Source organism: Anopheles coustani, chromosome 3 (genome assembly GCF_943734705.1).
Source record: "Anopheles coustani chromosome 3, idAnoCousDA_361_x.2, whole genome shotgun sequence".
Taxonomy (NCBI): domain Eukaryota; kingdom Metazoa; phylum Arthropoda; class Insecta; order Diptera; family Culicidae; genus Anopheles; species Anopheles coustani.
This window is the reverse complement of record NC_071288.1, coordinates 97380132-97407549: the sequence shown is the minus strand read 5'-3', so window position 1 is coordinate 97407549 and position 27418 is coordinate 97380132. Positions and strand designations below refer to the sequence as shown.

Below are 27418 nucleotides of genomic sequence, written 5' to 3'. Positions count from 1 at the left end.
ATGATCGCATCAAAAAGTTACTACCCGTGAATAACGACCCATCCAATCCGACTATCATCATTTTTGAACTAATCCGGGGTCAGCTTTTTAACAGGTTCCGCATTCGGATATTCTGATCAAACAAAAACAGCCTAGCCAGATTAGTTCACACCAATTCACCGTACTGCCAAGTGCATTTGTCATAGGCAAAATGAAACCCATCTACTATTAATGTATGAAATTGCATTTCACAATGCAATGTTTAATTAAACGCAGTGCAGAAGTACGTATTTATCTAAAAGTGTACATATTTGTTCGACATACCATATATAGTATTACCCTCTAGTTCATTCTCTTAGTTATTTTATTAATAACTGTTAATTTTGAATAGTATTTGCCATCATAAAATAAGAGTAAAAAAGCGTGCGATCAATAACGAAATATGTTTGTATTTCACACAAATCCATTGTGTACGTTTCATGATAGGGAGCTTAAAATGCCAACTTTTTCATTAACAAAAACATATTTTGATCGATTTCGAACCCATGTAAATTGTTTGCATCACCTTGTAGCCTCATTAACAGACCACCAAAGGAAACGTATGCGGATAGCCGGTTGGAAGATTCCGTCTGTGAATCATCTCCCTCGATCCTGTAAACTTTCCCGAACATCACGTATTCGAAGCTATCAGCCCGAGATCCTTCGATTTCCGCAGCGTTATATTCCATACTCGCTATAGGTTATAAAAATGTGTTAATCGCTATAGAAATATTCAATTCAAGCATTACAAAACTTCTAACATACCTGCTGTACCGTCCTCGTGTAACGTTGTGGCCAGAACAAGGCGGAATTTGTCTCCCAGTTCCATCGGATACAACCACGAATTGATGTCTAATATAAGATCCATTTTGAACGACTCTGATTCGCAATGCAACCGACTGACTCGATCAAATTTTTTGCCTTCCGGGTCCATATCTTTCACGTTGAAAATGTCCTCAAATAATATGCCCGACATTGCTTACTGTATGCACACTAATGTCGAAGAATTGGGGTATACTTCTGTAGCTTTCTGAAGCTGATGATATGGAAAAAGGCGGCACGTGCAGTCCGTTGAAAACACTTATAAGCGTTCGTTTTGGTAACACAGCATGCGAAACTAGCGATTATCGCTTGACTCGTTTGTTTACCGGCGCGTCTTTATTTCGACGTTTCCGCTTGGAAACATGCCAATGTGACAGATCGGTGAGTTTACACCTAGGCGGGACAAATATGTAATGCAACCTTTTAAATCATTGTTATTTAAAGCATTGGTGATAAAGTAAAGCATGTGATAAAAATTGAACTCGTTCTAGCAAATATTTTGGAATCGGATATTTCTATCTTGTGCATTTGTGAAAAAATGGATTGAAGTAAATAGAGAAAACAGTCACAGTCGCCAAATGGAACTCTAAAGTCTCTACTCTAAACACAAGGCTCATTCGTCTAGAACTGTCAATGGTTAATTACCTACCTGTGACAAAAAAGAAGAGCTCTAAGCAAATCGAATCAAAGCCTTTATAGAAACTGAAAAATGGCACCAGAACTCTCCAATTTCGACTACGATTCATCAGCCCATCAACAATACTCTGCACACAATCCGATCGAGCAGTACGTTCTTCTGGCCAAGGGTGCTAAAGGAGCTGCCTGCTTAGAGCTTATCAAGCAGGTTCTGGAGGCGCAGGGTGTTTATGTATTTGGTGAACTGCTGGCTATGCCTAACATAGAAGAGGTAAATGTAACATTTTTACCTTCACCAAAATCTAACAATCTCCATTCCTCCAGCTCCAAAATGGCACGAATGCCAGCTACTACAATACTCTAAACCTATTTGCGTATGGAACTTACCGTCAGTATCGGGAAAACGAAGCTCAACTGATCCAACTTACACCGCCAATGCGCAAAAAAATACAGCATCTTACAATCGTGTCATTGGCCATCAAGAGCAAATGCATCCCATATAGTGAACTGCTTGACGAGCTAGATATCAAAAACGTCCGTGTCCTAGAAGATTTGATAATCGAAGCCATTTACGCTGACGTCATTCACGGGAAAATAGATCAGAAGAACAAGCAATTGGAAGTAGACTATGCCATCGGTCGGGACATTCGCAAAGGAAATATAAAGCAAATCGTATCCACGCTCCAAGAGTGGAGTGATTCTTGTGAAACCATATTATCTTGTCTCGAAGCTCAAATAAATCGGGCCAATACTGAAAAGCAGAAGCGCATCAAACATAAGGAAGCCATCGAACAAGAGGTAAGTTATTGTATTCAGAGGTTCTGAAAGACTGCTGAACACAATAAATAATTTAAAAAATATGTTTTAGATTGCAAATTTAAAAAAAGCTATCAAGACACAAGCCGTTGAATCCGATGAAGCTATGGCTACCGATGCCTGTCGAGAAGTTGTAGGAGGGCTTGATCTTCGGAAAAAATCCACCAAATCCAAAAGCCTGAAAGGTTGCGGTAAGTCCTGGTTTAAAAATTTTCCGTAAGCTAAATGGTTAGCGATAAAATGATATGCTGGCGTTATTCAAACGCTTACTCATATGCCTAAGCTAGTTTCTGTAATTTTTCTTCCATTTTTTCCACTTTGTTTAATTGTCTTTTTATTTTCATTTTTTTTTTATATCTATCTTATTTGAAAGGTACAGGCAAATCAGGTTCGAAATGAATAGCAAAAGCATGCACAAAGCAGTCACAGGCATATCGTGGGATTGTCTTTCGTTTTTTTCCTATACGTTTTTGTTTATATTTTCAATACAAATTCAGAAACTGTAAGAAAAAACTTAATATACCATGTTCATCAAAAGCATAAAATCAGTAACTTTTTAATATCCGAAAAAACTTATTTCAGTATTGAAGCTTGGACTATTTTGGAGCAAAAGTATTTAACTTGATTTTTCAAATTTGAATAACTTGTGGTTGCAATGTAACCTCGTATGCCAACAGTACAAATGATTCTTTTGCATTAATTATAACATTATGTACCGTAACAAGCTCCATCGCTTTATGCAGCGAAGATACAGATACTATGACATAGAATGCAACTTCGACTTTTGATTCATATTTCGTAAGGTCTACAACCATTTCGTGATTTCCGAGGTTGGCGATTGTGTATACATAACTAAACTTGTTTTCATTTTCAAATTGTCGTAAAATAATGAAAACATTGCCTTCAACAAAAGTTTTGAAATCGGGGGACTTTACACTTATTGATCTTTTTAGCTTAGTGAGATTTCGGTACACAAAGAGATGGCTTTCTAATTCATTGAGTTGCTTCTGGACATTCACTTCGGTAAAGTTTGGGGCGACAGGAAGCCATGTATGATTCCCGGTAGAAAATCCAGCATTTTTTGTAGAATCCCACTGGAAGGGGGTTCGTTCGGGATCCCGTGTTGTGTACTGATATTTTTCTGGACCAGCATTGCAGGCTGCTGGATCCACTGTATCGTTGTATGATATCCATACATCGTCCATGCCGATTTCCTCACCCTAAAGAAAATGGAAACGATGTTCGAAAAATGTAAAACGACATTTCATTTTTGGTTTAAACAAATCCTACTTACATTGTATGTAACGCTTACTCCTGGTAGAGAAAGTAGTATCATGTTCATGATATCAATCATATCATTTCCGAACCTGCTGGCCACGCGGTGTTGGTCGTGATTTCCCAGCTGAAACCATAGAAGCTATTTGTTGAAAAAGAACATCAAACTGGACACCTTACTAATATTTACCACCCAATTCGGCACAACTGAATTCAGTTTTGGCATATGTTCAAGCCAATACTCGATTGTGCTTTGCAGTTCTATCGCCGACATGTTCTGTTTTAGATCCGTGATTAAATGAAAGTTGAAAGGGATTTGAGCACCTGGAACAGTGTCATTACCATAGTATCTCATTACAATTTCAATTGGAGAATATGTTTCTGCCATTATTATTCGTTCTCGTCCACCATGTTCCTGCTGAAATTGATCAGTAACGGCGCGCCATTGATAAACCATATCGAGTGTTTCATTGCGATCTTGTGTGAAAATATGTACTAGATAACCCGGGTCCTCAGGATCGTTTGTATTTCCGCTTAGTGGTTCATCTGGGTACTGTCCATTGACGTCCTTCGCCACTTCGAACAGAGTCGGTACAGCGTCTATGCGATATCCTGCTACACCACGAGCTAACCAAAATCGCATCACTTCTTTCATCGCCTCCACGACAGCTGGGTTACGATAGTTAAGGTCAGGCTGTTTGATTGAAAATTGATGCAAGTAGTACTCCTTTCGCAGCTCACTCCATTGCCAGGCACTACCCCTAAAAAAGCTAACCCAGTTACTTGGGGGAAGGGGTCGTGCAGATTTATCCCCCGGATGAGGACGTCCCGGATGCCACACGTAAAAATTTTCATATTCTGGGTCACGCATCTCAGACTTTTTGAACCACTTATGCTCATCACTGGTGTGATTTGGTACGAAATCCAATATAACTGCCAATCCACGTTCGTTCGCTGCAGCTACCAACGCATCAAAATCATCCAAAGTTCCATATTCTGGTTGAATGGTTAAATAATCTGAAATGTCGTACCCGAAGTCGGCCATAGGAGACTTGAATATTGGAGATAGCCAAAAACCATCAATACCATTGTCGCGCAGATAGTCAAGTCGCTTCATAATGCCCCGCAGATCGCCTATTCCATCACCATTGCTATCCATGAACGATCGTGGGTAGATTTGATAAAACACGCCTGATTTCCACCAACAACTCTGGCTAGGGTCACTTTTGTCGACATCGTGGTTTGATTTCTCCAAACTGAAAGCACTACTTTGGCCTGCTAACAAGAGAACCACCGTGAGGTTGCACCACCGAGAAGGAATATTCAACATTGCACAGAAACGGTGCGCAACAGACAGTGCACCAAGAAGTACTATTGCGTCTTTCATAGGGATTATCAGTTGGGACTATTTTTAGAATCCAATTCTTTGCACGCAGGGCAACGCCCGCTCGTTACATGGACTACGCTGTGACGCGCTTTGAAGCTCAGCAAATTCATGAATCATAATGTATGCCTAATGCATGCCGATGTTCAAACGAACATGATTTGTGAGTAATTGAATCACGGATTGTTCAATATTTTGAACCATTCTTACTGTAAATTTTAGGGATAAGTGACACTTTTAATGATTAATTGCTTGCTGAAAAATAAATGGAAGGTTATCCACTATTTATTTTTCCATTCAATGCTTGATTACTCTGTGGGAATGCTGTGTGGGTTACTGTGGGAATTATCGAATGTTCTTAGGGGAGAACTTCATTCGTGAAGAGCATGGCAAATAAATGATAGCGCCCTTGCTACTCTCCTTATCGTAATAAGCACTAACAGTGCACGTGTTTCCTCAAGTATAAAAGGCACTATCATTTCGCCAAGGACAGTTTTTAGTAATTTTTCAAACGAGGCAGTTGTGTAGTTTTTTTCTTTGCCAATAAAATGACCCGCAACCGTTGGGGTGTTCATCTCTGTTTCGCAGGACTAGTCATACTCGTGTTGCCATCAGTGAAGGCCCAGAAAGATTGGTGGGAAACAGCCAGTTTTTATCAAATCTATCCACGATCCTTCCAAGACAGCAACGGCGATGGAATCGGCGATCTTAACGGTATAACAAGCCGCCTACCATACCTCAAGTCGTTAGGTATAACAGCCTTCTGGCTTTCCCCAATCTATCCTTCACCGATGGCCGACTTCGGATACGATATTTCCAATTTTACTGATATTCATCCGAGTTTCGGAACATTGGACGATTTTAAGCGGATGGTAGAGGAAGCCAAAAAACTGCAGCTTCGTGTTATTCTTGACTTTGTGCCAAACCACTCCAGTGACGAGCATGAGTGGTTCAAGAAAAGCGTCAAACGTGAGGCTGGTTTTGAGGATTACTACGTTTGGCATGATCCCAAACCTGGCAAGGATCGCGAACCTCCAAACAATTGGGTTGCTGCTTGGTATGGATCTGCCTGGGAGTGGAATGAGGAAAGACAACAATATTATTTGCATCAATTCCACAAGAAACAACCTGATCTTAACTACCGCAATCCGGTAGTCGTACAGACTATGAAAGATGTGCTTCGTTTTTGGTTGGATCAAGGCGTGGATGGTTTTCGGATCGATGCTGTTCCTTGGTTGTTCGAAACAATCGGCTTTCCTGATGAGCCTCTGAGTGGAGAAAGCAGCGATCCACTTAGCCAGAACTACCTTAGACACATTTACACCTTGGACCAACCTGAAACGGTAGATATGGTGTATCAGTGGCGCGAAGTGATGGACCAGTACAAAACGGATCATAATAGCACAACAAAAGTGCTTATGACTGAGGCTTGGTCAGCTTTGGATGTTGTAAAAACGTATTTCAATGATAGTAACAATCGCCAAGGCTCTCAGATGCCCTTCAATTTCCAGTTGATCTTGCGTCTCGATATGAATTCGAAAGCTATAGACTTCAAAACGGTCATAGACTCATGGCTTGAGATTGTTCCTCCAGGACATACAGCAAACTGGGTGGTAAATCTTTGATCCTTTTTAATTTGAATGTTAAACAAAACTGTAATCATATATTTTTAGCTTGGAAACCACGACAAGCGCCGCGTTTCGTCTCGAATGGGTGGAGATCACATGGTAGACATAATGGCTATGATACAATTCATCTTACCAGGAATAACGGTAACGTATCAGGGCGAAGAAATTGGTATGCACGATGTCGATATCTCTTGGGCTGAGACCCAAGATCCTGCTGCATGCCAACTAACAGAAGAAACATACCAAGAAGGAACCCGCGATCCGTCTAGAACTCCGTTCCAATGGGATACAACAGCTAACGCCGGTTTTACAAATGCATCTGTCATACCATGGCTACCACTTGCGGCCGACTATCCCTCGATAAATGTTCAAGTTCAAGAAGATACGACACAAAACAGTCATCTGAAGGTATATAAGGAGCTTATGAATCTACGAGGTACGAACACACTTATTTGGGGATCGTACAAATCACAAGTTCTGGGCAGCAACGTTTTGGCAATTTTACGTTCATTCCCAAATGATGATCGTACTTATGTCGCACTAACTAACATTGGCTCTACGCTAGAAACTATCGATGCTACCACTTTGGATAGTTCGCTTCCTGCTGAGTTAGTATTCCGTGTGGTTGGAATATCCTCAAATCATGCTGCAGGGTAAGTAATGATGCTTTTTCGATTATCACCTAGAAGATCATTTAAAAAATACCCTTTTTTATTTAATCGATAGAGAGACTATTACAACCTCCAACATACAACTACAACCTTATGAAGCGATAGTGTTGAGTAATAGAGCAGGCAATATAGTTTCCAATGCTGTTATAATCATAATGCCAATATTTTTGTTTGCAGTGATTGTGAGGTATTGATGAAATGTTTTCTTACTTTAAATAAAGATATGTCTATGCGTTTTTCGCCAATGAATCCCAATTTTATTTTATTGCTTGGCGTTGATATTTTTGTGTGGTATAGTATAGTTTATTTTATTACTTAGCGTTCATTTTTTTTGTGCTGTGTGGTTCAGTATGTGTTCAAACATAAAATATGGTCACTAATAATAAAAAACTGGAAAATTTGCTCTTTGTTTTATATTATTTTGTTAAATAGAAAATTACATTAAATTGTTTTAATTTTTTTGTTTTTTCTTTGTCTCCCTAGTCTGACGTATTTTTTTTAAATTTATTTATTTTAAAGAATAACTTAAATAAGGAAAAGGTTTTCTGTTTGATTTTAAGTAATGTTAGGTTGGATTTTAAAAAGACTTTTTTTAGATATACAGGATTTGATGAAAATGGCTGTAAAGTTTATAACAAAGGATCATTTAAGTAAACGTAGCAAAGCCCTTCATTGAATGATTGGTAATGTTGCTAAATAGAAGGAACTCTTATCAGATAGCAAATCATGATGAATGTCTTCAAAGCATGCTGCAAGGTATGTAATGATGCTTTTTTCAATTATCACCTAAAAGATCTTCTAAATAATTCCTTTTTTATTGTTCTTTAAGGAGCCCACTACAGCCAAAACACACATATACAACCTTAATAAGTATTGGTGAGTAACAACGGAGCAACCAACGTACGCAGAAAGTTTTACTGTTCTTCTTGTTTATATCATTACTATTGTTTTTCAATAAATGTATAATGGGAAACAGTGTATAGACCAGGGGTCGACAAAGTCCGGTTCACCAACTGATATTATCCGGCCCGCAAGAAAACTTCAGTACTTCATGCAAAAAGTGTTTAGTTTATTTACTTGCCGAAAAAGAAGATTAAAATTGTTGAACGAGGTGTTCCTATTACATGTAGAAAAATAATCGAAATTCAACGAAAATAAGTATGAAATTGTTTAAAAAATTTTATTCATTTTCCCTTTTACCAAAATGCCTAATGTAAAAATATATTTTTTGTATACCCTTAATAACATTTCTTATGAAAACAATCTTCAGGACAAATTGTAATGCAAAAATAAAAATATCTTTAAATTCGTACCGAAAAATAACATAGAATGTTAATTTGTTAGTGAGAGAAAAAATCTCTCAAGTATGTAAAGATATAAAAACGTGGACCTCAAAAAAACAATTATCATGTTGTTTGCTTTGAAAGTAGGGCCAAGTTTATTAAGTCATGCCCTCAATAAAAAAACCAACCGCCCATTGAACGAGGCGAGCAAACCAAACTTGATTCGTTTTCTATACATAGGCAAACATCTTCGAAGTAATCGAGTGTTGAACAATATTGACATTATTACTATTTTGTTCGCCTTCAAACAAATACTCATCGTAATCAACAATTCCCACTACCGGACCACAGTTTAGATCAGAAACCGGAAGCCGAACTCATATAAAAGTAAACGCCAGGAGGTACTCAAAGCTGTAGTCGTACTGGTTGTGGCTTGGTGAAAATGTGGAAAATTCTTTCTATTGCTGTTGTGTTGTGCGTCTCTGCCGTTGTCGCCGACGAGCACTGGTGGCAGCATGCCAATTTTTATCAAATCTATCCGAGATCGTTCAAAGACAGTGACGGCGACGGAGTGGGAGATTTACGAGGAATTATGGAAAAAGTAACCTATTTGCGCCACGAACTTGGTGTCGATGCAATTTGGTTGTCCCCGATTTTCAAATCGCCTATGGCAGACTTTGGATATGATATCTCCGACTTTCGAGATATCCATTCAGAGTTCGGCACGGTTTCGGATTTGGAAGCCCTAGCTCAAAAATGCACAGAAGAAGGTCTTAAACTTATATTGGACTTTGTTCCCAACCACAGCAGTGACGAGAGTGAGTGGTTTCAAAAATCAGCAAGTAACGATTCAACCTACAGTGATTATTACGTGTGGCATGAGGGAAAAATACTGGACAATGGAACTCGAGTGCCGCCATCAAATTGGATTAGCGTTTTTCGCGGGCCAGCATGGGAGTGGAATGAGCAGCGTGGAGCGTACTATTTGCATCAGTTCCTAGTGAAGCAACCTGATCTCAACTATCGTCACCCGGCATTGGTAGAAGAAATGAAGGAAGTACTGAACTTCTGGCTGGAAAAGGGAGTACATGGTTTTCGGATTGATGCCGTGCCTTATCTATTTGAATCCTTGCCAGTAAATGGAGTGTACCCGGATGAAGTAAAAAGCGGCACTACTGACGACCCGGACAATCCGAACTATTTGATTCATACGTATACTCAAAATTTGGATGAAACATTCGATATGGTTTACCAATGGAGAGCAGTAGTAGATGAGTATAAGCAGCTCCACAACACAGAAGATATAGTTTTGATGGCCGAAGCCTACACCCCTTTAGATAACATCATTCGCTTGTTCGGCAACGCTATTTCTGAAGGAGCACATATTCCATTCAATTTTGAAGTCCTGAGCAATACTTTCAAGGATACCACCGGAAAGCAGTTCTACGACAACATCAACCGATGGCTTACTGTTGTGCCATCAAATCGCTTTTCAAATTGGGTGGTAAGAAACAGTGTTTACTTCAAGCTAAAATGCACAATCTAACCACAATTTTTTGTTTATACAGCTTGGAAATCACGATAACCGACGAGTATCGTCTCGGTTGGGGGTGGCACGTGCAGATTTGTATCAAATAGCGCTAAACGTACTCCCTGGCATTGCTGTAACATATAACGGAGATGAGTTAGCGATGGAAGATGTGTACATTTCGTGGGATGACACTATCGATCCTGCGGCATGCAATTCTAACCCCAAAGATTATTTGCTCTATAGCCGGGATCCAGCTCGAACTCCCTTCCAGTGGGATGATTCCATCAGCGCTGGGTTCTCCACTAATCGCACAACGTGGCTGCCAGTGGCATCAAACTATAAGACCCTTAACTATAAGGCACAAAAAGCCGCACCGCGTTCGCATGTGAAAATATTCAAGGCTCTTTTGCGATTGCGCAAACAGCGCACACTACGCGAAGGAACAATGGAGATGCAAATGATCGATGATAACATCATTGTCATCAAGCGCCATCTAGACACCGTGAGCACTATTGTGGCCGTGTTAAACTTCAACAAAATCACAAAGAACATTAAACTATCAGCGGTTTTTACCGGGCTCCCAGCTGCCTTTGAAGTGATTACCTCATCGTTGCAAACCAATTACATCGACGGGTTAGTAGCATATACTTAGTTAGGTGTTGGAGACAACAAATTATTATTTTTGTTTCTATTACAGATCTATTGTGGGTAGAGATGAAATCGCGTTGCCCGCGGATGCCGCAATCGTCTTGGAAGGCAGCACATCAAATGGTGTATAAAATGAAATGTTGTTTGTGGCAATTATTACTAGAAAATCATCACAATTATTTACAAAATTTATTCTTGCTGTACTACCTGCATATGATGCACTCGCTTACAGGTTACAAAACCACAAGAACATAGTAATTGAATAAATACTTAGACGGTGGTAGTAAACTTTATGAGACTCAACGCTAGCCTTAATTACTATATCACAGACAAATTATTCAAACCGCAAAGTTATTTTTTTAAATTAGCTGAATAACATGTATCTGCTAGACAGTTATGAGGCCGAAAATAGACGGGCAAACATATAACATATGTTTCCAACAAATATGTACTGCAGGTCCACCTTACTTCAAGTTACTTAAGTAATTACCATTGAAAACTAACAAGAATGTCCACCGTACTTTCAAAGTCATGAATGCAGTCATTTCAAACCATCTTTCGCATTCGTCGAATGAGGGGATGCAAACGTCACTTTGACGTTTGACGACTCACCAATGGATCACTGAGAGTGGTACAAAGCAGAGCGTTGTGAACAATCTAAACAAATTTCAACCTGCAAAATCTCCGCTTCCGTCAAGCGAATCGTGAGTCATTCACCGTCATCGTTCGTTTGGTTGTGCCTTTGTTGCTAGTCCATAACAGGGGTCCTAAAACAAATTACATGGGATGGATCTGGCCGAGGTTTTCGATTGAGGTGAGAAGAATGGTGTTTTCAACATGAACAGCTATTATTTCAATACTAGCTTGTGAAACAGCGGCCAGCCTCCAGTGCACAGTAAACTGGCGTGTGCCCTTCCTAAGCAGAATGAAAACAATTCATAAGACTGTCCGAGCCTGCGTGAATTCATACCCGCCAGTCCAACTTAGTTTAGGGTGGGCGGTAGCGCTACCGTAGAAAACATTGTTGAAGCCATCATATTCCTATATTCGATGGTTACGGCCAACAGTTGAGCGATAGATCATGTGATTATTCGAGCGAAACAGATAAAAGTGTACCGATCAGCAATCGCCCATAGGCTTCTAGGGTTGAGTTTACTTTTGTGACATTATCATATACCTTATCGCTCAGCTGGTACGCTATAGCTGGATCGAAAGATTATAACCGGTCTTATTCCTCGTGCTCTGTTTCATACGAGTGACTATTTTCTAAGAGATCATTTGGTTACTTCTTTTCTACAGATAGCAACTCCGCAGTGCCGAAGAAAGGGGGAAATAAAACCACTGCTTCAATTGCCAGCGGCAGCACTAACAACATTCCATCTATAACCCGCACCATCTGATAAGAGCAGAGGGTCATCGATTGACCTACACACGGAGTTACAAAGATCGGCCACTCTTCGTTTCATCAATTATGAAACCCGAATCTTGCCAAACGGTATAAAATTGAATATTCGGTGAAACAACATAAACCAATCGCGTTGGTCCTAATGTGTTCATGAAAGGGGTTACTTGGATTGCATCGCTAGCACGTCATGCTAAAGGCTCCATGGTGATTCGGTAATAAACCTTCCAGGTCAGTGTCGGAATGCAGCGATACAGTGACAGCTACACATCGGCATCGTTTCTGTTATCGCTACCGTTGTATTCGTCATCGTGGGCTTTATCAGCATCAGCAGTACATCACTCCAAAATGCTTCCCTCCATCTTCTACGGCTACTGACTGCTAGATTGCTGCATTAACGCGTCGTCCGCCGAGATTTGAAAAGGTCCAAGTGACTCACCGACCGAAAATAAGCGATCTCTAGTCTCCTTGTCAGCTGACGATATGATTATCCGTTCTCTTATGGTATTGCGAGAAAGATAACACTTTCGAATAGCACCACCAAACCGAAAGATTCACGAAGTTGTAAGTGTAGAACGGGTGTTTAAAGCAGTCCAAAATTGCGAGCATAGTGTGACATTTAACTCACGAAAAAGGAAGTGTAGAACTGTACCATCATGAAACAATGTCACCGACGATGATAACCATCATACACTGTTTGGCTATCGGGATCCTGATATTCTGGTGTGGTAAATGGATCATCCACCTAACCGCCATCACCTACGGAAAGGTGAAACTACACAAGAAAGCCTCTCAGCAGCCACGCGAAACGCCATACCCATCAGTTTCGATACTAAAACCACTGATGGGAGTTGATCCAAATCTGCAAAGTAATCTAGAAACGTTTTTCCTCATGGACTACCCAGTGTATGAGCTTCTGTTTTGCATCGAGTCGTCTGACGACCCGGCCGTAGAAGTGGTCAATCGGCTGTGCAATAAGTATCCCAACATCGAAGCAAAGCTACTCGTCGGAGGGTCAAATGTCGGAGTCAATCCAAAGATAAATAATCTCTACCCAGGCTATGTGGAAGCCCGCCATGAGCTGATCATGATTTCAGATGCAGGCATTCGAATGAAGAGCGACACGCTTACAGACATGGTGAATCACATGACGGAAAAGGTCGGGCTGGTCCATCAGATGCCGTTTGTATGCGACCGAGAAGGATTTGCGGCGGCTTTTGAGAAGATATACTTTGGGACAGTGCAGTCTCGTATCTACCTTTGTGCCGATCTGCTCGGGATAAACTGTCATACTGGAATGTCCTGTCTGATGCGCAAAGACGTATTGGACCAGCTGGGTGGTGTGCAGGCTTTCGGATGCTACCTGGCGGAGGATTTTTTTCTCGCGAAAGCCTTCCACGATCATAACTGGAAGCTCACCATCAGTAGCCAGCCAGCTTGGCAGAACTCGGGCATTTGTGATATTAGCAGCTTTCAAGCTAGGCTTACTCGCTGGGCAAAGCTGCGCGTGGCTATGGTGCCAACCACCATTCTTCTAGAGCCGATGTCGGAATGCATCATCGTCGGTATGTTCGCATGCGGGGCCGCCAAAGTACTCTTCCGGTGGAATCCATTAGTGTTTTTCCTCATACATACGCTCGTCTGGTTCCTGTCCGATTGGATCTTGCTGTCGATTATTCAGAACGGGCCACTCCCGTTCAACAAGTTCACCTTCTTCATCGGCTGGGCATTTCGTGAGATCAGCGGACCGTATCTGTTCTTCAACGCATTATGGAATCCAGCCATCAGATGGCGCACGCGTGTCTACAAACTCGCTTGGGGAGGTGTAGCGTACGAACTAACATCTCAAATTAAATCGTAATTTTTAAACAGTTCGTTACGTAACCGAAGGTAGCTTTTTATCTTTTCATATTTGTCATATTCCTGCTGCATTTTGTAATTCCTCCATTCACGTCTCTTCCTTTTCCCGCTCATAACTATAGATACGCAAATAACATGGAAAATCCCTAGACCGATCCGATATTTCAAGAAATCCTCGTTATGCTTGTAGTTTCAAAAGCTGTTAGTTAACTTTCACCTTCATTGTTTGCTTTGCGTTGTGTGTACTGTTAATAATTTATAGTTTGCTAAAACTAGCAAAATCATACGTCACCAATTTTATGTTCATAAGCGGGCGTTTAAAGCAGATAGAGGGGTGGTCCCGCCCGTTGAACATAGTTCAGAGTTACGCGAGAGTTAACTATGCCAATCCTAAGCTTTTTTGCATACTCCAGGGTAACGAAATTCAAAACAGGACGCTTAAAAATGGAAACGTTGTCTGTAGGATATTTTTGTTTAATTTTTCACTGTACATAATATTTATAATCATTGCGAAAACTATCGAGTAAGCTGAAATAAACCATGGAAAAAGTGACAAAAAACACGAGAAATGAGAGTCGTGAACATGAGTAATAAAATAAGCGGCAAAAAGTGCGGTGAAAATGGATTACATGAATTGGATTGGACGTTATTGAGAAATGCATTCTATAAATAAGCAGTCATCGTCATGTGTGCTTAATACATGAACCCTTCTTGACGCACAATCGAAACGAAGTATCATTACGAGTGTTATCAGCTTCATTTAACCGGAGGACAGTTCTTTTTTTGAGGATGATCATTGCTATCAAATATGGTAATGCTTTTTTCAGCAACGCTTCGTGCGGCCATTGACGAAACAGAAAAAAGGTCAATTTATGTGGTAATGTCCTGAAAATTGATAAGAAAGGAGAATCTAGTCCAATAAATTAGGTTCCAGTTTTGACGCTCAAACTGATAATAATGTATGCTGCATTTAACAAAATTTAATTTTCGTCTGACGGAAATGATATTTTAGCGATAGCCATGGGTGGTGATTAAGCGAGATTTAAATACTTTTCTAGGCCTTATTTATTGAATTTTAGTCTACTTAAAAGCCTTAAATGTCTACTTCATCCAACGAAACCACAAACACGTTCTTATCTTTGAGTCAAATTATCCTGCTTAAAATATTATCGCACATTTTTCTTATAAAATGTCTATATTGTTCTTGTTATTATCCACTCTTAGTTACGGTAATTAAAATTTATTTTTAATGATGTTTACCCTGTATCACTGGTCTAGGAACTTAAGATTTTTTCACTGTAAAAAATAAAATAAAATTAGAAGTTTTTTCGCAGGGTAAAATAAATGTGTAAAGTTAAATTTGATGGAGAAATTCTTTCATATCATGTGATAGTTGATATAGTATTTGTCTTGCCGTTGTTTGCGATCAAAATAACTTTCTTTTAAGGAGCTGATAGTGGCTTATTAATAAGCTTATAATAATCAATTAAAACTAAAATTGTTCAAACAAACTGTCTGCTAGTTTCAGCCAATTTGAATTATGATCCAAATTTTCGTTTGATGGTAGATTTGTTGAAACAACCTTGTTCGAAATATCTTCGTAATGTGAGATCAAGATAACTGGAGCAGTGTAATATTGGTTCAGAAGGTTAGCTCACACCAAGACGAAAATTATTTAGACGATGCTCACTCTAAACTAATCAGTTCGATTCCATTTGAAAAGAATGCTAAATTTATCATAGTTTAGTTGGGTACCATTTTTTTACAAAATTGATAGCTCGATTCGATCGGTTTCATTCGATCGATATGATTCTAAATATTTCGTCTATCACTAATCACTTACTGATATGTTATTCGTAGCTAAGTTCTGTAAAAGTGTTTCATATTATTAAACTTTAGTTAATTTAGTTTAGATACCCAATATTAAATTTTCAAACACAAGATATAGACAGATACAAAGCTATGTTCTCCAAACCTTTCGAAGCAAGTTTTGCTTTGCTCTAGTAACTTTGGGTGAGGTTTGTTTTGTTCTATTGCTCCAACATATCCGAGTTTACTTGAAAATTGAAGTTTTCACAAGCTGCAATCAGTCGGCAGTCACAGCACTGCGCGTGCGATCTTTGAAAGGATAAGACGGAAATTGAGCAATAGCCGAAGCGTCAATACAGCAACTGTCGACCACACAAAAGAGCACTTATCCTTCCTGAGGATATCTTTACGCGATGTGTAATGGTGAAAATCGTTTCATGTTTGTGCAGTTGCATTTGCTTGCTAGAAGACTAGTTGCTTCACGATTCTCGCCAGTACCCTTGTCTTCTTCCGCACGGTTACCTACAGCAACTCACTGAGGTGATTGGAAACATATTGTTTGTTTTGTTCGGAGGAAAATTGAGCATCAGCAGGAATGTAATTCGGTCTCGAGGAGGATAGAAAATGAGTGCCCCACAGTGCAAACAAATTATGCGAAAACAAAGTAAAAGCCAGATTTTAGAGTATCCATATCGTGAAAGTGAACTGCATCCCCTGCACCGTTTGACACATGGAAAATATGAAACATCCTTGAGTCCGTGGTACATAGTTGTAGTGATTGTGCCGACTTTTGCTACCGCTACCGCTTGGCAAACACCCTTTGCGTGGCATACGCCCTCTCGCTATGACGATGCAAAGTGTTGAAGCCGACGTACACGGATTTCGTAGGTAATTGTGCAGAGGATGAAGCGGTCTGCGCGCAGGAGTCCGGAGACAACGAATTGGTATTTATTTTTAGAACCGCCTTGCTCACGTACCACGTATCCCGTGTATTCATGAATTTATGCTTGCTGGCACAGGTATCCGCAGCTTTCCACCGCAGGTTTCGACTGGTATGTAACTGGGACAATCGAAACATCGATTCAACATTGTGAAAACTCTGAATGTTGAACTTGGTTAAAATATAGCATCAATCGAGCGCACCACGCTGGCAATAGAAAAGGCTTACCAAAAAATGAAAAAGGCATAATTCCACGTTGTCATAAATTGATGGTAAATATAGAAGCTGCGATTTCCGGCGGTAAATCGTGTTCGGGTTGTGGCCGCATCATTAAATAGTTTTACAACACAGTTCGCAGGGCGCCTCCGTCGAAATTGATTCGCAAGAAAATCTTGGCCAACGTGAAAAGCATTGGAGTGGAAATAAAGTTAATATAATGTATGTATGAGTTTGTGTGCGTGTTTGTGTGCCATAAAAGAAGCTATACCAAAACCTTTCGTTTTAAAGTTGAAAGCATTAAATTTGAGGAAAAGTATCCTCAAATACCATGGCATAGAGCTAGATGTATGCTATAGAGCTGGTGAAACATTTTATTCGGTAAACGTTCAGTGCCGGCCAAATGATAAAAAGTGCAATTCGACACAGTAACAAATCTAGTCAATCGTCCTGGTGAATAGAAAGTGCCAAAGAAAAAGTAGTGATTAAATAAATGTGGACAAACCGGCAGAGAAAAAATAACAAAAAGTGTATTTCCATCTATTAAATAAGAGAAGTGTTCATTCAGTACTACTATCGGTTTGGCCGTAGTTTTAAGAAGGATGAAAAGTTCGTTGCTACACCATTATTTGCATGCAAATGATAGAAAAACCTAAGAATGTGGATCAAGTGTATATTAGTTCGAAATTGCATGTTTCGCATATGACGGCCAAACGGGGGTGGCAATACATAGTTTGATGAAAAAGTGTGGCATTCTATCTCGGTGCAATGTCCTTAACGGTGTTTCTTGTAGATGGTTGTTACAACCATTTATAAGCTTGTGAAATCAGCACAGCTTGCATCCGAAAGGGGTCGTAAATGTCGTTAGAGTCCGTCTTTCATAGCATTAAAGGCGGTAGTTGAAAACCAGCCGAGCCCCACTAAGACCACACCGAGGTCCGACAGTGGTGGCGGAGGAGGGGGTTTGTGCAATATTTATGTGCAGTGGCCACCAGGACGGTTTCCGCGGTGGAGGTGTAAAGGCAAGAAGGAGGAGACACACAGAAGAAGGTGACTTACATCGAAGGAGCACGGTTGAATGTGCCCAAAATGCCCAATACAAGCGAAAACTCACATTCCGGCTCGACGACGACGACGGCGGCGGCGACGACGGCGACGGCGGCAAGCGCCGGTGATGACCTGGGGAGCACGGACGAGGTGAAGGTGTTCAAAGATGAAGGCGACCGGGAGGATGAGAAAGCCTCGTCCGAGAATCTGTTGGAGGAAAAGTTCAACCTGATCGATCTAACCGAAAGCGCGGAAAACCTGGTGAAGAACTCGGCCGCCCGGCAAGACCTCAGCCCACCCTACGTCGGTCCAGGTACATCCTCGCGCTCAGTGTCGTCGCCCGTGGGTGGGAGTGGTGGAAGCGTCAGCGGAGGTCCAGGGAGCGGGCCTGCCGGGAGTAGCTCTGGCAAGCTGTCCGATCATTCCCCTGACCACTCGCCGGGAGGCTTCGCGCCGATGGGAGGCTATCTACCGCCTTATCAGTACTCCAGCGGTACGGCCAGCGCTCTGCAAGCTGCAGGATCGATGGGCAAGGGTCTTGGCGGACTGTCGCAGTTCTTCTGCAACGAGGATCCCCTCTCAAATCCTCCACCCGCCCATTGCGGAATTCTGCCCTACCAGCTTGACTCGAAGGCGATCGGGTTGACCGCTCGGCAGTCGCTGTACTCGTTCTCCACCACCCAGTACCCGTACCCATCAATCCTATCCTCCAACATGCTGCCGGTGCCTCCCTCTTGGCATACGCCTTCAATGTATTCGACGGCTCCGAGTTTCCGTAACTCGTACCCCTCGTCTTTGCAGATTTATACCACGCTGGCCAGCGACCTGTACTCGCGCTACCAATCCTCTCAGTCACTGCTCAACTCGGTGCACTCTCACGCCTCAGTGCTTAACCAGAGCCTTCAGCAACAGGTAAAGCAGGAAGCAACGGGGTGCGGGGCGGTAGCCGGTTCCACCGTCAGTGTTGGCCAGGACATGTCTCACAATTACAGCGTCCGCCAGCATGCACACGGGCTCAGTCCTGGCAGCAAGTCGGTGGCGGACCTGCCCCAAGAACTGACGAACCATCGCTTCGGACGAGCGCAGAGCGTGGGCAGCACTGGTAGTGGTGGAGGCGGGGGTGGCAGCGGCAGCATTGGCAACGGAGCGAGCAGCGGAGGAAGTAATACCAGCGGTGGGGCAAGTGGAAGCTCCAAGAAGAAGTGTGCAAGCGAGCGAAGTCGAGATCAGCAGCAGCAGGGCAGTCATCAGCAGAATCCACCACAACCGAACAGACCACATATCAAAAAGCCGCTGAATGCGTTCATGCTGTACATGAAGGAGATGCGCGCGAAGGTAGTTGCCGAGTGCACGCTGAAGGAATCGGCTGCGATCAACCAGATTCTCGGGCGGAAGTGGCACTCACTGTCGCGGGATGAGCAAAGCGTGTACTACGACAAAGCGCGCCAGGAGCGACAGCTGCACATGGAGATGTACCCGGGGTGGACGGCACGAGACAACTATGGCTACGGTTCGAAAAAGAAGCGAAAAGCGAAGAAAAAGGACCAACTGGGTGGTAGCACCGAACCACCAAGCAGGTAAGTTGAAACTGTTCCTTTAACTATCATGTACTGCATATGTCCTGTCCGATCATCCAACATCCGTTTTTTGCTCCTATGGCCTTCCCTTTCCCCGGATCCGGTTGTTGGTGACCATCAGCGAAATAATGGCATCATCAGCTCCCCAGCAAGGATTGATTGAGTTACACTTGAAAAACAGTTTTTTACGAATTTTCGCTCGGGCTTTGGGGGAATGATGTTACAAGAACGTGCATTTTTCATTGAAGAAGGAAATATTTTCCCCAACTCTGGAACAGCTACAGCTCTAAATCTAAACATTTATATTCGACCACAACGGGCATGCGAGATGACATGTGTTTTCTGCCTTGTTCCGTTTTTTTTACCTCACTTTGTTTGGTTTCGTTTTTATCGTTGTTGTATCACAAACCAAGTTGAAATCGATGTTGAGCATCCAAGGCTGCACAACACATCAGTCGTCGCGTTTCCTTGGATGTTGCTCTTAGCTCATCTGGCTCAAACATGAAAGCAACAGTCTCCGGCGCCGGCGAGGTGTATTTTTGCGTTAACGCTTTTTTTTGTGTTTCTCTCAACTGTGCCAACTACAGCTATTGATCGCCAGTTGTTTCCAGGTTGAATGCGGGACGTACATATAATTTTTGCAACGCATCGTGCCATCGTACCACATCTATTTTGTGTTTCAAAAATAAAAACATAGGAAAATTATGGTTATATCATTACGTGCTAAGCCCAAATTTAAATAACTAAACTAGTGGCCTAAGTTTGATCAAAAGGTACATCTAAATCGGTACACATCATAAAACCCAACATGTGGGAAAGATTTCGTTGTCATGGAATCCTATTCTTATTTTGTTGTGCATGCATCATGATATTGTTGGGGTCGTAGTAAAATTCATCCTAGCGAAAAGCCACCGACAACCGGATACTATTTTTGGGGAAGGCTCGTCCGCTCGTTCTTCTCTGGTATCATGCGAATCATTCGGTGCCCCGTGTTTCTTCCTCTTGCGCCTCGTGGCTGCCCCGTAAATATAGCCCTTCGATCTACCGATCGTCACTTCTACCGCCTCTACCACAACCACCACCACCATCGTCAATACCATCACTACTACTTCCCGTACATCCATCAGTGCTAAGTGCAGCTTCTTCATTCCACACTACCGGAACCGAGTTGCGCGAAGCAATCGATATCGAACCACCGTCAAACGATCCACTTTTTTGCAGGCGCAAGAAAATATGTATACGTAACGAAGAGTCCGACAACTACGACGGGTCGCGCATGTCGGACGAGTACATTGGCAGCTATGGCACGGTGGTGTAATGAAACGATGGACGGGATGCCCCATGAAGCTGCCACCTTCGCCACAAGCAGACGTCGCTCAATGAAACTGAGGACCATTGGGCCAGGGACCATCGGAATATGGACTAACCGAGCGGGGCAGCTGGACTGCACAGGGAACTACGCGAGTTTGCCACACTCTAACGCACGCACGCAACGTGAAACTTTACCTAAAAAGACTTCAAACGACACTAAGTCACTGTATACACGCGATAAGAGAAGGCGGAGGAGAGGAGAAGAACGAGCAGACCCAAGAACATACCAAAGCAAACCGAGGTCAGTCTAAGTCAATGACAAAATTACCAAAAACATTATTTCCTTCTGCAGATACCCACTGTTTTGCTTCTTACTATCTTTAATTTTCTTTCGATTTTCTTATCTGCCCTCTTATCGTCTGTTCTGTATTAGGTTGCGGTAGAGGGAGGGCGCTGTAGGCCAAAGATAACATTTTAATAAAACCACTCACAATATAATGGTAAGAAAGCAATCTTTAGTGCAATCAGATTTATCATACCCCAGTGTCGTAGGCCCAATGTCATGCAGAGGGAGTTGTCCATAAAATCATCCTATTAAGCGAAGGGTGCCAAAAGTATCCCACTGATTTCTGTTCTAAGAAATTGTCGCAAACATCTTACGAATTTACTTTTCGCCACTCGTACTTAATACGGAGCAGAAAAGGGAAGTGCTGGTTTGAACGAGCGTGTGCGGTGACGACAGAGAGATAGCCTTATGCTGCAATGGCCGACGTAAATCGATGTCAGTAGTTACGACAGTACAGGGAGCGCCTATGGTTGTTGGTACGGGATGCACACAAAACGCACGGCATCCACAGGCGCACGCAGCTTTAGGTGGGATGTTACGAATCGGTGGTGTTTTACAAGTTATGAACTCTGTATACGGAAAAAGGTTACAATCTTTGTCTGAATGTCGATGCTGTATAAACATCAAGAGAGATTGTGCGACGCGCACGGTGAACTCGGCGTGTCAGAGCTATATATACATACATATAAATATACATAGTAGGTATTTTTAGAATGTAAGAAACTGCAGCTAACTACAGTAAGGTACCGATTGACGTTGATTGTAGCGCACCAGGCTGAGAGGTACATGGGTCGTTTATCATAGACAAATCTATACAATGCTCGGGAGCCGCTGTATTTTCTTGTACCAGCGACAGAGAAAAAAATCTTAACCGAATCCATAAAGAATGTATATATTATTTATCTATTTTCGTTCAGTTTAGATTGTTTCAGCGCCATTTGTCGAAAATTCATTCTATTGAAACTCCGTTGCTCAATCAAAATTTCACTTTTCAAGCCACTAACACATGGATTTTCTACTGTAGACCACTCCTTTTCGCTGAGAAGACACGCGGGCAAAACAGTTTTCCGGGTTCCGTTATCACATATCATTTTGGAGCAAGTAAGAAAGTACCCCAATCAGAGTAGCGTTATTTTGCAGTTATATTTGGAATATAATTGCCATACTTGTCACTACTTCTGTTAAAGATAAAGACCTCCGCGGGGAACCCTTCTGCCGATGTGCCGAACAATGGAGAAGCCAATGCCGGAACATGGCTAATTAAAAACTTCCGCGATGCCGAGCCTAACTTATTCCATTGCGCCAAACCCAAAGTTCATTCTTTTTCAATATTTTCCCCATCTAAAACCGGGAGAGGGTGTTCAGTTTGCTCTCCTTTTATCGACAACAAATTGGTATGATGGCGTTGGTTCCAGCTAGCTAGCTGGCTGACGAAGAGGCCGTGCGCCATTTTATGCGCCTAATTTGTGTGTCCTTTTCCCTGTGTTTGCGTTGCACAAGCAGCAGATACCCGGATGGGTAGCTGTGGTGGCTGTCGACGTGGTGCCCCTGTTTCAGTCAGGCGACGAAGTCAGTGCCATCATTAGTGGACGCGCTAATAATCGGGTTCGCGCTCGGCTGCTTTTGTCGCCGGCACGCTGTGGCGCAGGCAACCGACAACGTCTCCGACGAATTCTGACTCGCTGTTGAGCACAAGGGCCAGATGCGCTGGACCGGAACGATCGCGAAGGGAAGCAAAATTGCGCCCTTCTCGATACCACCTTCGCCATCGTCAACGAGTCGGCAACGGCGCCCGGAGACGTACTCGTCATCCCCAGTAACATTGGGACGGAAGGTAAGCGTGCAGCTTGTTAACATGGGTTGAGTTGTTCGGAGTGTGGCAACGAGGACCCCGCTTGAATTGCAAGGATAGTGGCCGACCGAATGAAAATGCTTCATGTGATTCGAATGAATAATTTTAATCTCCTAAATTAGAATCTTCGCACAACTTGGACAAGGTAGAGGGAGGCACAATAGGTGGCGGGATAGCTCTAACGATGCTAACGGTTCTTCACATCCATTGTATGTTTGAATTGTGTACGACTCAAGTTAGGTATGTTATTTTGCAATATTAGGAATGAAAAAGATGCCATTTCCACTACTGGATTACACAATGTAATTTAGCACAAAATCTTTAATAGAAGTCTTCGAATTGATTTTTCAAATATCCAATTTTATGATTCAGTTTAATAAACTATAATGAATTTGTTACTAAGATTGTCGTTGGAAAATTATTGCATCTCTAAAAATTACAATTGCGTTGGTAGAGTGCTTTTTTCATGCAAAGTTTGCTGCTTTCAACATGTTTTCATCGAATCTTAAACACTCGAGAGGAACAAAAATGATTCATATGCATACCTAGTTACCAACTTTAGCAAAGGCAAACCGGCAAGAGGCACTAGCATAGCGGACGAAATAACAAATGATTGTAGCATTACACCTTGATACATTCCCTACATCGGGAATGAAGATTTGAATACGCACAATGATTTGTACTTCATTGTGTTGCAATTGTTATGTTGGCTCTCTTTCAAATGAGCAGAATCTGAAGAGGTCTGAAAAGCCTTTCGGTGGATGCATTGGCGACTCCCGTTGTCTGATGACTTCTCCATTGTGCAATAGGGAGTGCGTATGCAGAGGGGGTGGTATTATCATCATCCCCCCGGCACATTCCAACCATCGATTTACGAACGAATGCAAACAGAACGCGCATCCAGGCTCACCCAGATCTCGACCTTGGGTCGATGAGTTTAATCTCTAAATGATTTTCAACTTAAAGAGAGCACACCGGGAAAAATATGTCCTGCCAGCTTTCCCCTTCGGTGTAGAATCCACCGTAAAGGCGCGGACATATTTACAACGGTTAAGCAAACAATAGCAGAAACTCCCAACAACAACAGTCACCCCGGAATAGAAACATCCTGCTCGGATGAGGGAGCGTGAACGTGTGTGTGTGAGAGAGAGAGGAAGCGATCTTTTGTGTGTGTGTGTGTGTGTGTGTGTGTGTGTGTGTGTGTGTGTGTTTGTGAAGTAGAAAGGGGCGCTTTCTAAAAAAGATGTAAATAGAATTATAAACAATGAAATGCTGCGCCTCTCACATCTCATCTCAAACCAGCTTATGCGATACGGGACAAGTCTGTAAGTTTCTCACTCGCTCCTTGTGTGCATCTTGTGCTGGTTTGCTTACATACGCGCTCGAGAAAGAATACACTTACCCCTTTGGTCGGAATAACACAAACGTTACTGATATGGCTCAGATGGCCGCGAATGAATTTCCACGCATCTTCAACGACGGAGGTAAAGATTAAGATGCTTAAAAGTACACAACAACAATAATAACATGACGGACGAAACGGCACGCGCACACATGTATGGGGCTAGCACAAATCGGTACTATGTAGTGCCTCTTTTGCTTCCATACCAACACAAAGCGAACCTGAGCGACACGCAGTTGTAAAGGCTGAGAGTTTTCCAATTCTTGAAATAATACGATTAATTTGAGTTTTCCCAGCGCAACCCACACAATGCCTCACGGCCTGGAAATGAAAAGTCGTTGCGGGCAGGGGTGAGGGTGTCTTTTGGTTAGCTCGGGGAGAAGAGTTTTGTGAAAAGTTTGAAACCATACCATGACGATCTGCAGACGAAGGGTGTTCTAGCTACTAGCGTAGAGGAAGGGGAAAACGGACTGTGCGTCAAGCGGTGAAGGATGTTCGTTTTCATGCAAAACCTTACCAGGGGTTGGATGGGGAAGGGTTCTAGAGTTTCTGCATGTGGCATATCCTGTAGCAAAAAAAAAAAACACACGTACACACACACACACACACTTACAAAATCATCCAGTCGAAAGATTATGGCATTCCCTGCTTAGGGAAAGTGCTCCGAAGAGCGAAGTTTCTGCGGAAGGTATTGTTTTCCCTTTCGAATCCAGGAAAAACAGAGCATATGTCTGCGTTCTAGGGCGCACCAGCGAAATTGTTCATAATCTACGGCGGGTGGGAAAGAGAGTGTCCGCAATGTGTGTGGGCACGCGCTGGGTGAAGGATGTTTGTGAATGTTGGATTACAAACTGCCAACACCACTGAAACCACACGAGCCGCTTCGCATCTACAGCATCCAATCAATGAGCCAACGTAGAATAAACTAACGGAAGCCAGCTAAACCACCCTTTGCATGCGCATTATCGATCTTTTTCGTTTGTTGTTTTTTGCCTGCAAACATAGCTTTATCGGCCAAATACCTCATTGCTATCACATAAGGAAAATTGCTTTGAAAGAACACACGGCAAATTCCATATGCGAAAGCGAAAGAGAGAGCCTTTCATTCTTGGCGACTTCTCACTGTCAATAGGTAAATGAAAATTAGTACGAGCAACCACAGTGCACAAATATGATTCATTTTCGGAAGCTGTGTTCCCAAAATACACTTCAATCTACCCTTCGATGTACTCCGCAGCCTCAACTGCTGCTTTTTTATGCTATGCTAATGCTACCTGTCGCCGTATCGGCGTGTCCGAGCTCCAAAGTCGGACATCAGAACATCTAAAAAATGTGTGTACGATAACATCAGACGCGCAACAACGGTGACTACGGAAGACTACGCGGGCAAACCGATCCGGATGTGTTGACCAGACCTCGCCAGACAAAGTATGTTGGCCGGTATAGAACGATCGGAACGCCAGGCAGGGAGGCAGGAGAGGAAGTTAAATAAACAAATATCCATGTGCGCTCGCTGTGTGCGCTCGCTCCCTCCGGTGTATAAATAACCGAAACAAAACAAAAACAAAAAGATTAATGTTTTGTTGTGATGTTCGCCGGCCTACCACCCACCCGCCCAACATCCCACAAGATGGGGTGGGTGGAGGTGGTGCACGGTGTTCACAGGATGTGCTGACGATGGGTTTCAGTTTCGGTTTCCTTTCAACTGAATGTCGTCGGACGCGTGGCATCAACGGCTGCGGTCGCTTAGCGGTGCGAGGTGGAAATTTGATGATTTCCATTAGTATTCTTTTTCCTCGGGGTTATACTTGTGCATGCGTGTGTATCTGCTGCTTGTATGTTGCTGGACAAACAGGAGGCGAAAGTGTTTATCAATGTTCTGTATTATCTTTTATCATATACGCACAAACTGTTGAATGTGTACCGAAAATGGTCATAAACATGAACAAAATATGTACAAAAAAGGGAAAAGAAACCATACTTAACTTTTTGCCATTGCCTTTAAAACTTTTCTCTATTCTATTCTGATCTCAAGCCGCCAACTATGTTGGTTTTTCAGCACAGAAATCCATCACCGGATCAGGATAAGAACACGGAACATCATGGAAAATCGATGCATGATGGAAAAACGGCAAAGAACGCTTGACGGTGGACATGCAAATGAGACATGGAAGCTGCGCAACCCTCTATCATGCGGAGAGAATGCAAACATTCGAGCGGGATCATAGATTCGGACAACTTTCGCTTGGCATCAACCTTACTCCCGGGGGAAATTTTTGAACCCTCCGGTGGCCACCTTCCATTTCCACTTTCCTGTGGCCGTTTTGCTGCAATGCTTCGTGTAAAACGCGATGGTGCTTGTTAGGCATTAGAAAATGCATTGCAAGAATTGAAAAGAAAAACTACAGCATTGTACCGATGGCAGCAACTTACTTGTGTATCATTTTGGTATATTCTAGTTTTCTGAAAAAGCTGTTGGCATCGGAGGGTTGGTGAAATAAAATGTCAAATATTTCAATAACAATGATGCTCACTTGCAAAGATGCACGTTTTTTCTCCTACCTTGTTCCAAAATGTAAGACAACAGAGTATGTGCAATGCGGAATTCTTACGCGCTTAGAATAAATGTGTTCTTACAGTGAAGGAAAATCCTTGAAATCATGACAGATTTTTTCGAGAATTAGACGCATCATTGCATGCATTCGTTGGTCAGTAAAATCTCAAGAGTCGAAGGGAAAGCTTGGCCGTAACAAACAAGCATTCTTTTCTCAAGCATATTCTTCTCCACGACCTTTACGTTGACGTGATGTATAGGCGTGCTTTCCGTTACAGAGGTTTTTCTTTTTCCCATATCCCGCTCTAAGCATTTCCAATTCAAATACCAAACGACAACTGAGTCGGCTAAGAAAAATGTAGAGCATCTCTTTGTCTCTCTTTCAAGTTT

General features: G+C 42.3%; 7 protein-coding genes across 11 annotated transcripts in view; 5 read left to right on the top strand and 2 right to left on the bottom strand.

Moving 5' to 3' along the window:
• Positions 1-272: 272 nt before the first annotated feature.
• On the bottom strand, positions 273-1208 carry LOC131260540 (DNA-directed RNA polymerases I, II, and III subunit RPABC3). The gene is made up of 2 exons (XM_058262291.1): positions 784-1208; positions 273-712 (listed from the first exon to the last, which is right to left on the bottom strand). The coding sequence occupies exons 1-2, from the start codon at positions 992-994 to the stop codon at positions 471-473; spliced, it is 453 nt and encodes a 150-aa protein (XP_058118274.1). The 5' UTR covers positions 995-1208; the 3' UTR covers positions 273-470.
• Positions 1209-1485: 277 nt separating this feature from the next.
• LOC131260535 (COP9 signalosome complex subunit 7) lies at positions 1486-2821 on the top strand. 2 transcript variants are annotated; one of them, XM_058262286.1, is made up of 4 exons: positions 1486-1747; positions 1801-2274; positions 2345-2483; positions 2672-2821. In XM_058262286.1, the coding sequence occupies exons 1-4, from the start codon at positions 1550-1552 to the stop codon at positions 2689-2691; spliced, it is 831 nt and encodes a 276-aa protein (XP_058118269.1). In that variant the 5' UTR covers positions 1486-1549; the 3' UTR covers positions 2692-2821. The 2 variants fall into 2 exon arrangements, with proteins under 2 accessions (XP_058118269.1, XP_058118268.1); XM_058262285.1 differs by having other exon boundaries at positions 2666-2821.
• A 779-nt stretch (positions 2822-3600) lies between these two features.
• LOC131260530 (maltase A1-like) lies at positions 3601-4705 on the bottom strand. Of its 2 annotated transcripts, XM_058262278.1 has the most exons (3): positions 3910-4705; positions 3758-3844; positions 3601-3694 (listed from the first exon to the last, which is right to left on the bottom strand). In XM_058262278.1, exons 1-2 carry the CDS (start codon positions 4682-4684, stop codon positions 3798-3800), a joined length of 822 nt encoding a protein of 273 aa, XP_058118261.1. In that variant the 5' UTR covers positions 4685-4705; the 3' UTR covers positions 3601-3694; positions 3758-3797. The 2 variants fall into 2 exon arrangements, with proteins under 2 accessions (XP_058118261.1, XP_058118260.1); XM_058262277.1 differs by having other exon boundaries at positions 3688-3844.
• Positions 4706-5727: 1022 nt separating this feature from the next.
• On the top strand, positions 5728-7477 carry LOC131260528 (maltase 1-like). The gene is made up of 3 exons (XM_058262275.1): positions 5728-6564; positions 6625-7232; positions 7306-7477. The coding sequence occupies exons 1-3, from the start codon at positions 5743-5745 to the stop codon at positions 7442-7444; spliced, it is 1569 nt and encodes a 522-aa protein (XP_058118258.1). The 5' UTR covers positions 5728-5742; the 3' UTR covers positions 7445-7477.
• Positions 7478-8972: 1495 nt separating this feature from the next.
• Positions 8973-10984, top strand: LOC131260529 (probable maltase). The gene is made up of 3 exons (XM_058262276.1): positions 8973-10037; positions 10102-10697; positions 10762-10984. The coding sequence occupies exons 1-3, from the start codon at positions 8976-8978 to the stop codon at positions 10841-10843; spliced, it is 1740 nt and encodes a 579-aa protein (XP_058118259.1). The 5' UTR covers positions 8973-8975; the 3' UTR covers positions 10844-10984.
• A 452-nt stretch (positions 10985-11436) lies between these two features.
• On the top strand, positions 11437-14599 carry LOC131260527 (ceramide glucosyltransferase). Its single transcript, XM_058262274.1, has 2 exons — positions 11437-11526; positions 12012-14599. The coding sequence occupies exon 2, from the start codon at positions 12779-12781 to the stop codon at positions 13973-13975; it is 1197 nt and encodes a 398-aa protein (XP_058118257.1). The 5' UTR covers positions 11437-11526; positions 12012-12778; the 3' UTR covers positions 13976-14599.
• A 3210-nt stretch (positions 14600-17809) lies between these two features.
• LOC131260520 (protein pangolin, isoforms A/H/I/S-like) overlaps positions 17810-27418 on the top strand; it is a 51910-nt gene continuing 42301 nt past the window's right edge. For 2 of the 3 annotated variants that reach the window (XM_058262265.1, XM_058262266.1), the window contains exon 1: positions 17810-19563. In XM_058262265.1, the coding sequence (XP_058118248.1) occupies positions 18029-19563 (1535 nt within the window). In that variant the 5' untranslated portion in view covers positions 17810-18028. Of the gene's footprint in view, positions 19564-20784; positions 21176-21307; positions 22109-27418 lie in introns of those variants that run through there. The other variant, XR_009178161.1, reaches the window with a different exon arrangement.

Excerpts from the sequence above, each read along its gene's own strand:
- LOC131260540 (XM_058262291.1), bottom strand. The coding sequence starts at position 994 with ATGTCGGGCATATTATTTGAGGACATTTTCAACGTGAAAGATATGGAC. Across the intron at positions 713-783 it reads ACACGAGGACGGTACAGCAG|CGAGTATGGAATATAACGCT; the intron begins GTATGTTAGAAG and ends TATAACCTATAG.
- LOC131260535 (XM_058262285.1), top strand. The coding sequence starts at position 1,550 with ATGGCACCAGAACTCTCCAATTTCGACTACGATTCATCAGCCCATCAA. Across the intron at positions 1,748-1,800 it reads CTATGCCTAACATAGAAGAG|CTCCAAAATGGCACGAATGC; the intron begins GTAAATGTAACA and ends CCATTCCTCCAG. Across the intron at positions 2,275-2,344 it reads AGGAAGCCATCGAACAAGAG|ATTGCAAATTTAAAAAAAGC; the intron begins GTAAGTTATTGT and ends AATATGTTTTAG.
- LOC131260530 (XM_058262278.1), bottom strand. The coding sequence starts at position 4,684 with ATGAAGCGACTTGACTATCTGCGCGACAATGGTATTGATGGTTTTTGG. Across the intron at positions 3,845-3,909 it reads AATTGTAATGAGATACTATG|AACATGTCGGCGATAGAACT; the intron begins GTAATGACACTG and ends GATCTAAAACAG.
- LOC131260528 (XM_058262275.1), top strand. The coding sequence starts at position 5,743 with ATGGCCGACTTCGGATACGATATTTCCAATTTTACTGATATTCATCCG. Across the intron at positions 6,565-6,624 it reads GACATACAGCAAACTGGGTG|CTTGGAAACCACGACAAGCG; the intron begins GTAAATCTTTGA and ends ATATATTTTTAG. Across the intron at positions 7,233-7,305 it reads TCCTCAAATCATGCTGCAGG|AGAGACTATTACAACCTCCA; the intron begins GTAAGTAATGAT and ends TTTAATCGATAG.
- LOC131260529 (XM_058262276.1), top strand. The coding sequence starts at position 8,976 with ATGTGGAAAATTCTTTCTATTGCTGTTGTGTTGTGCGTCTCTGCCGTT. Across the intron at positions 10,038-10,101 it reads ATCGCTTTTCAAATTGGGTG|CTTGGAAATCACGATAACCG; the intron begins GTAAGAAACAGT and ends TTGTTTATACAG. Across the intron at positions 10,698-10,761 it reads CAAACCAATTACATCGACGG|ATCTATTGTGGGTAGAGATG; the intron begins GTTAGTAGCATA and ends TTTCTATTACAG.
- LOC131260527 (XM_058262274.1), top strand. The coding sequence starts at position 12,779 with ATGTCACCGACGATGATAACCATCATACACTGTTTGGCTATCGGGATC.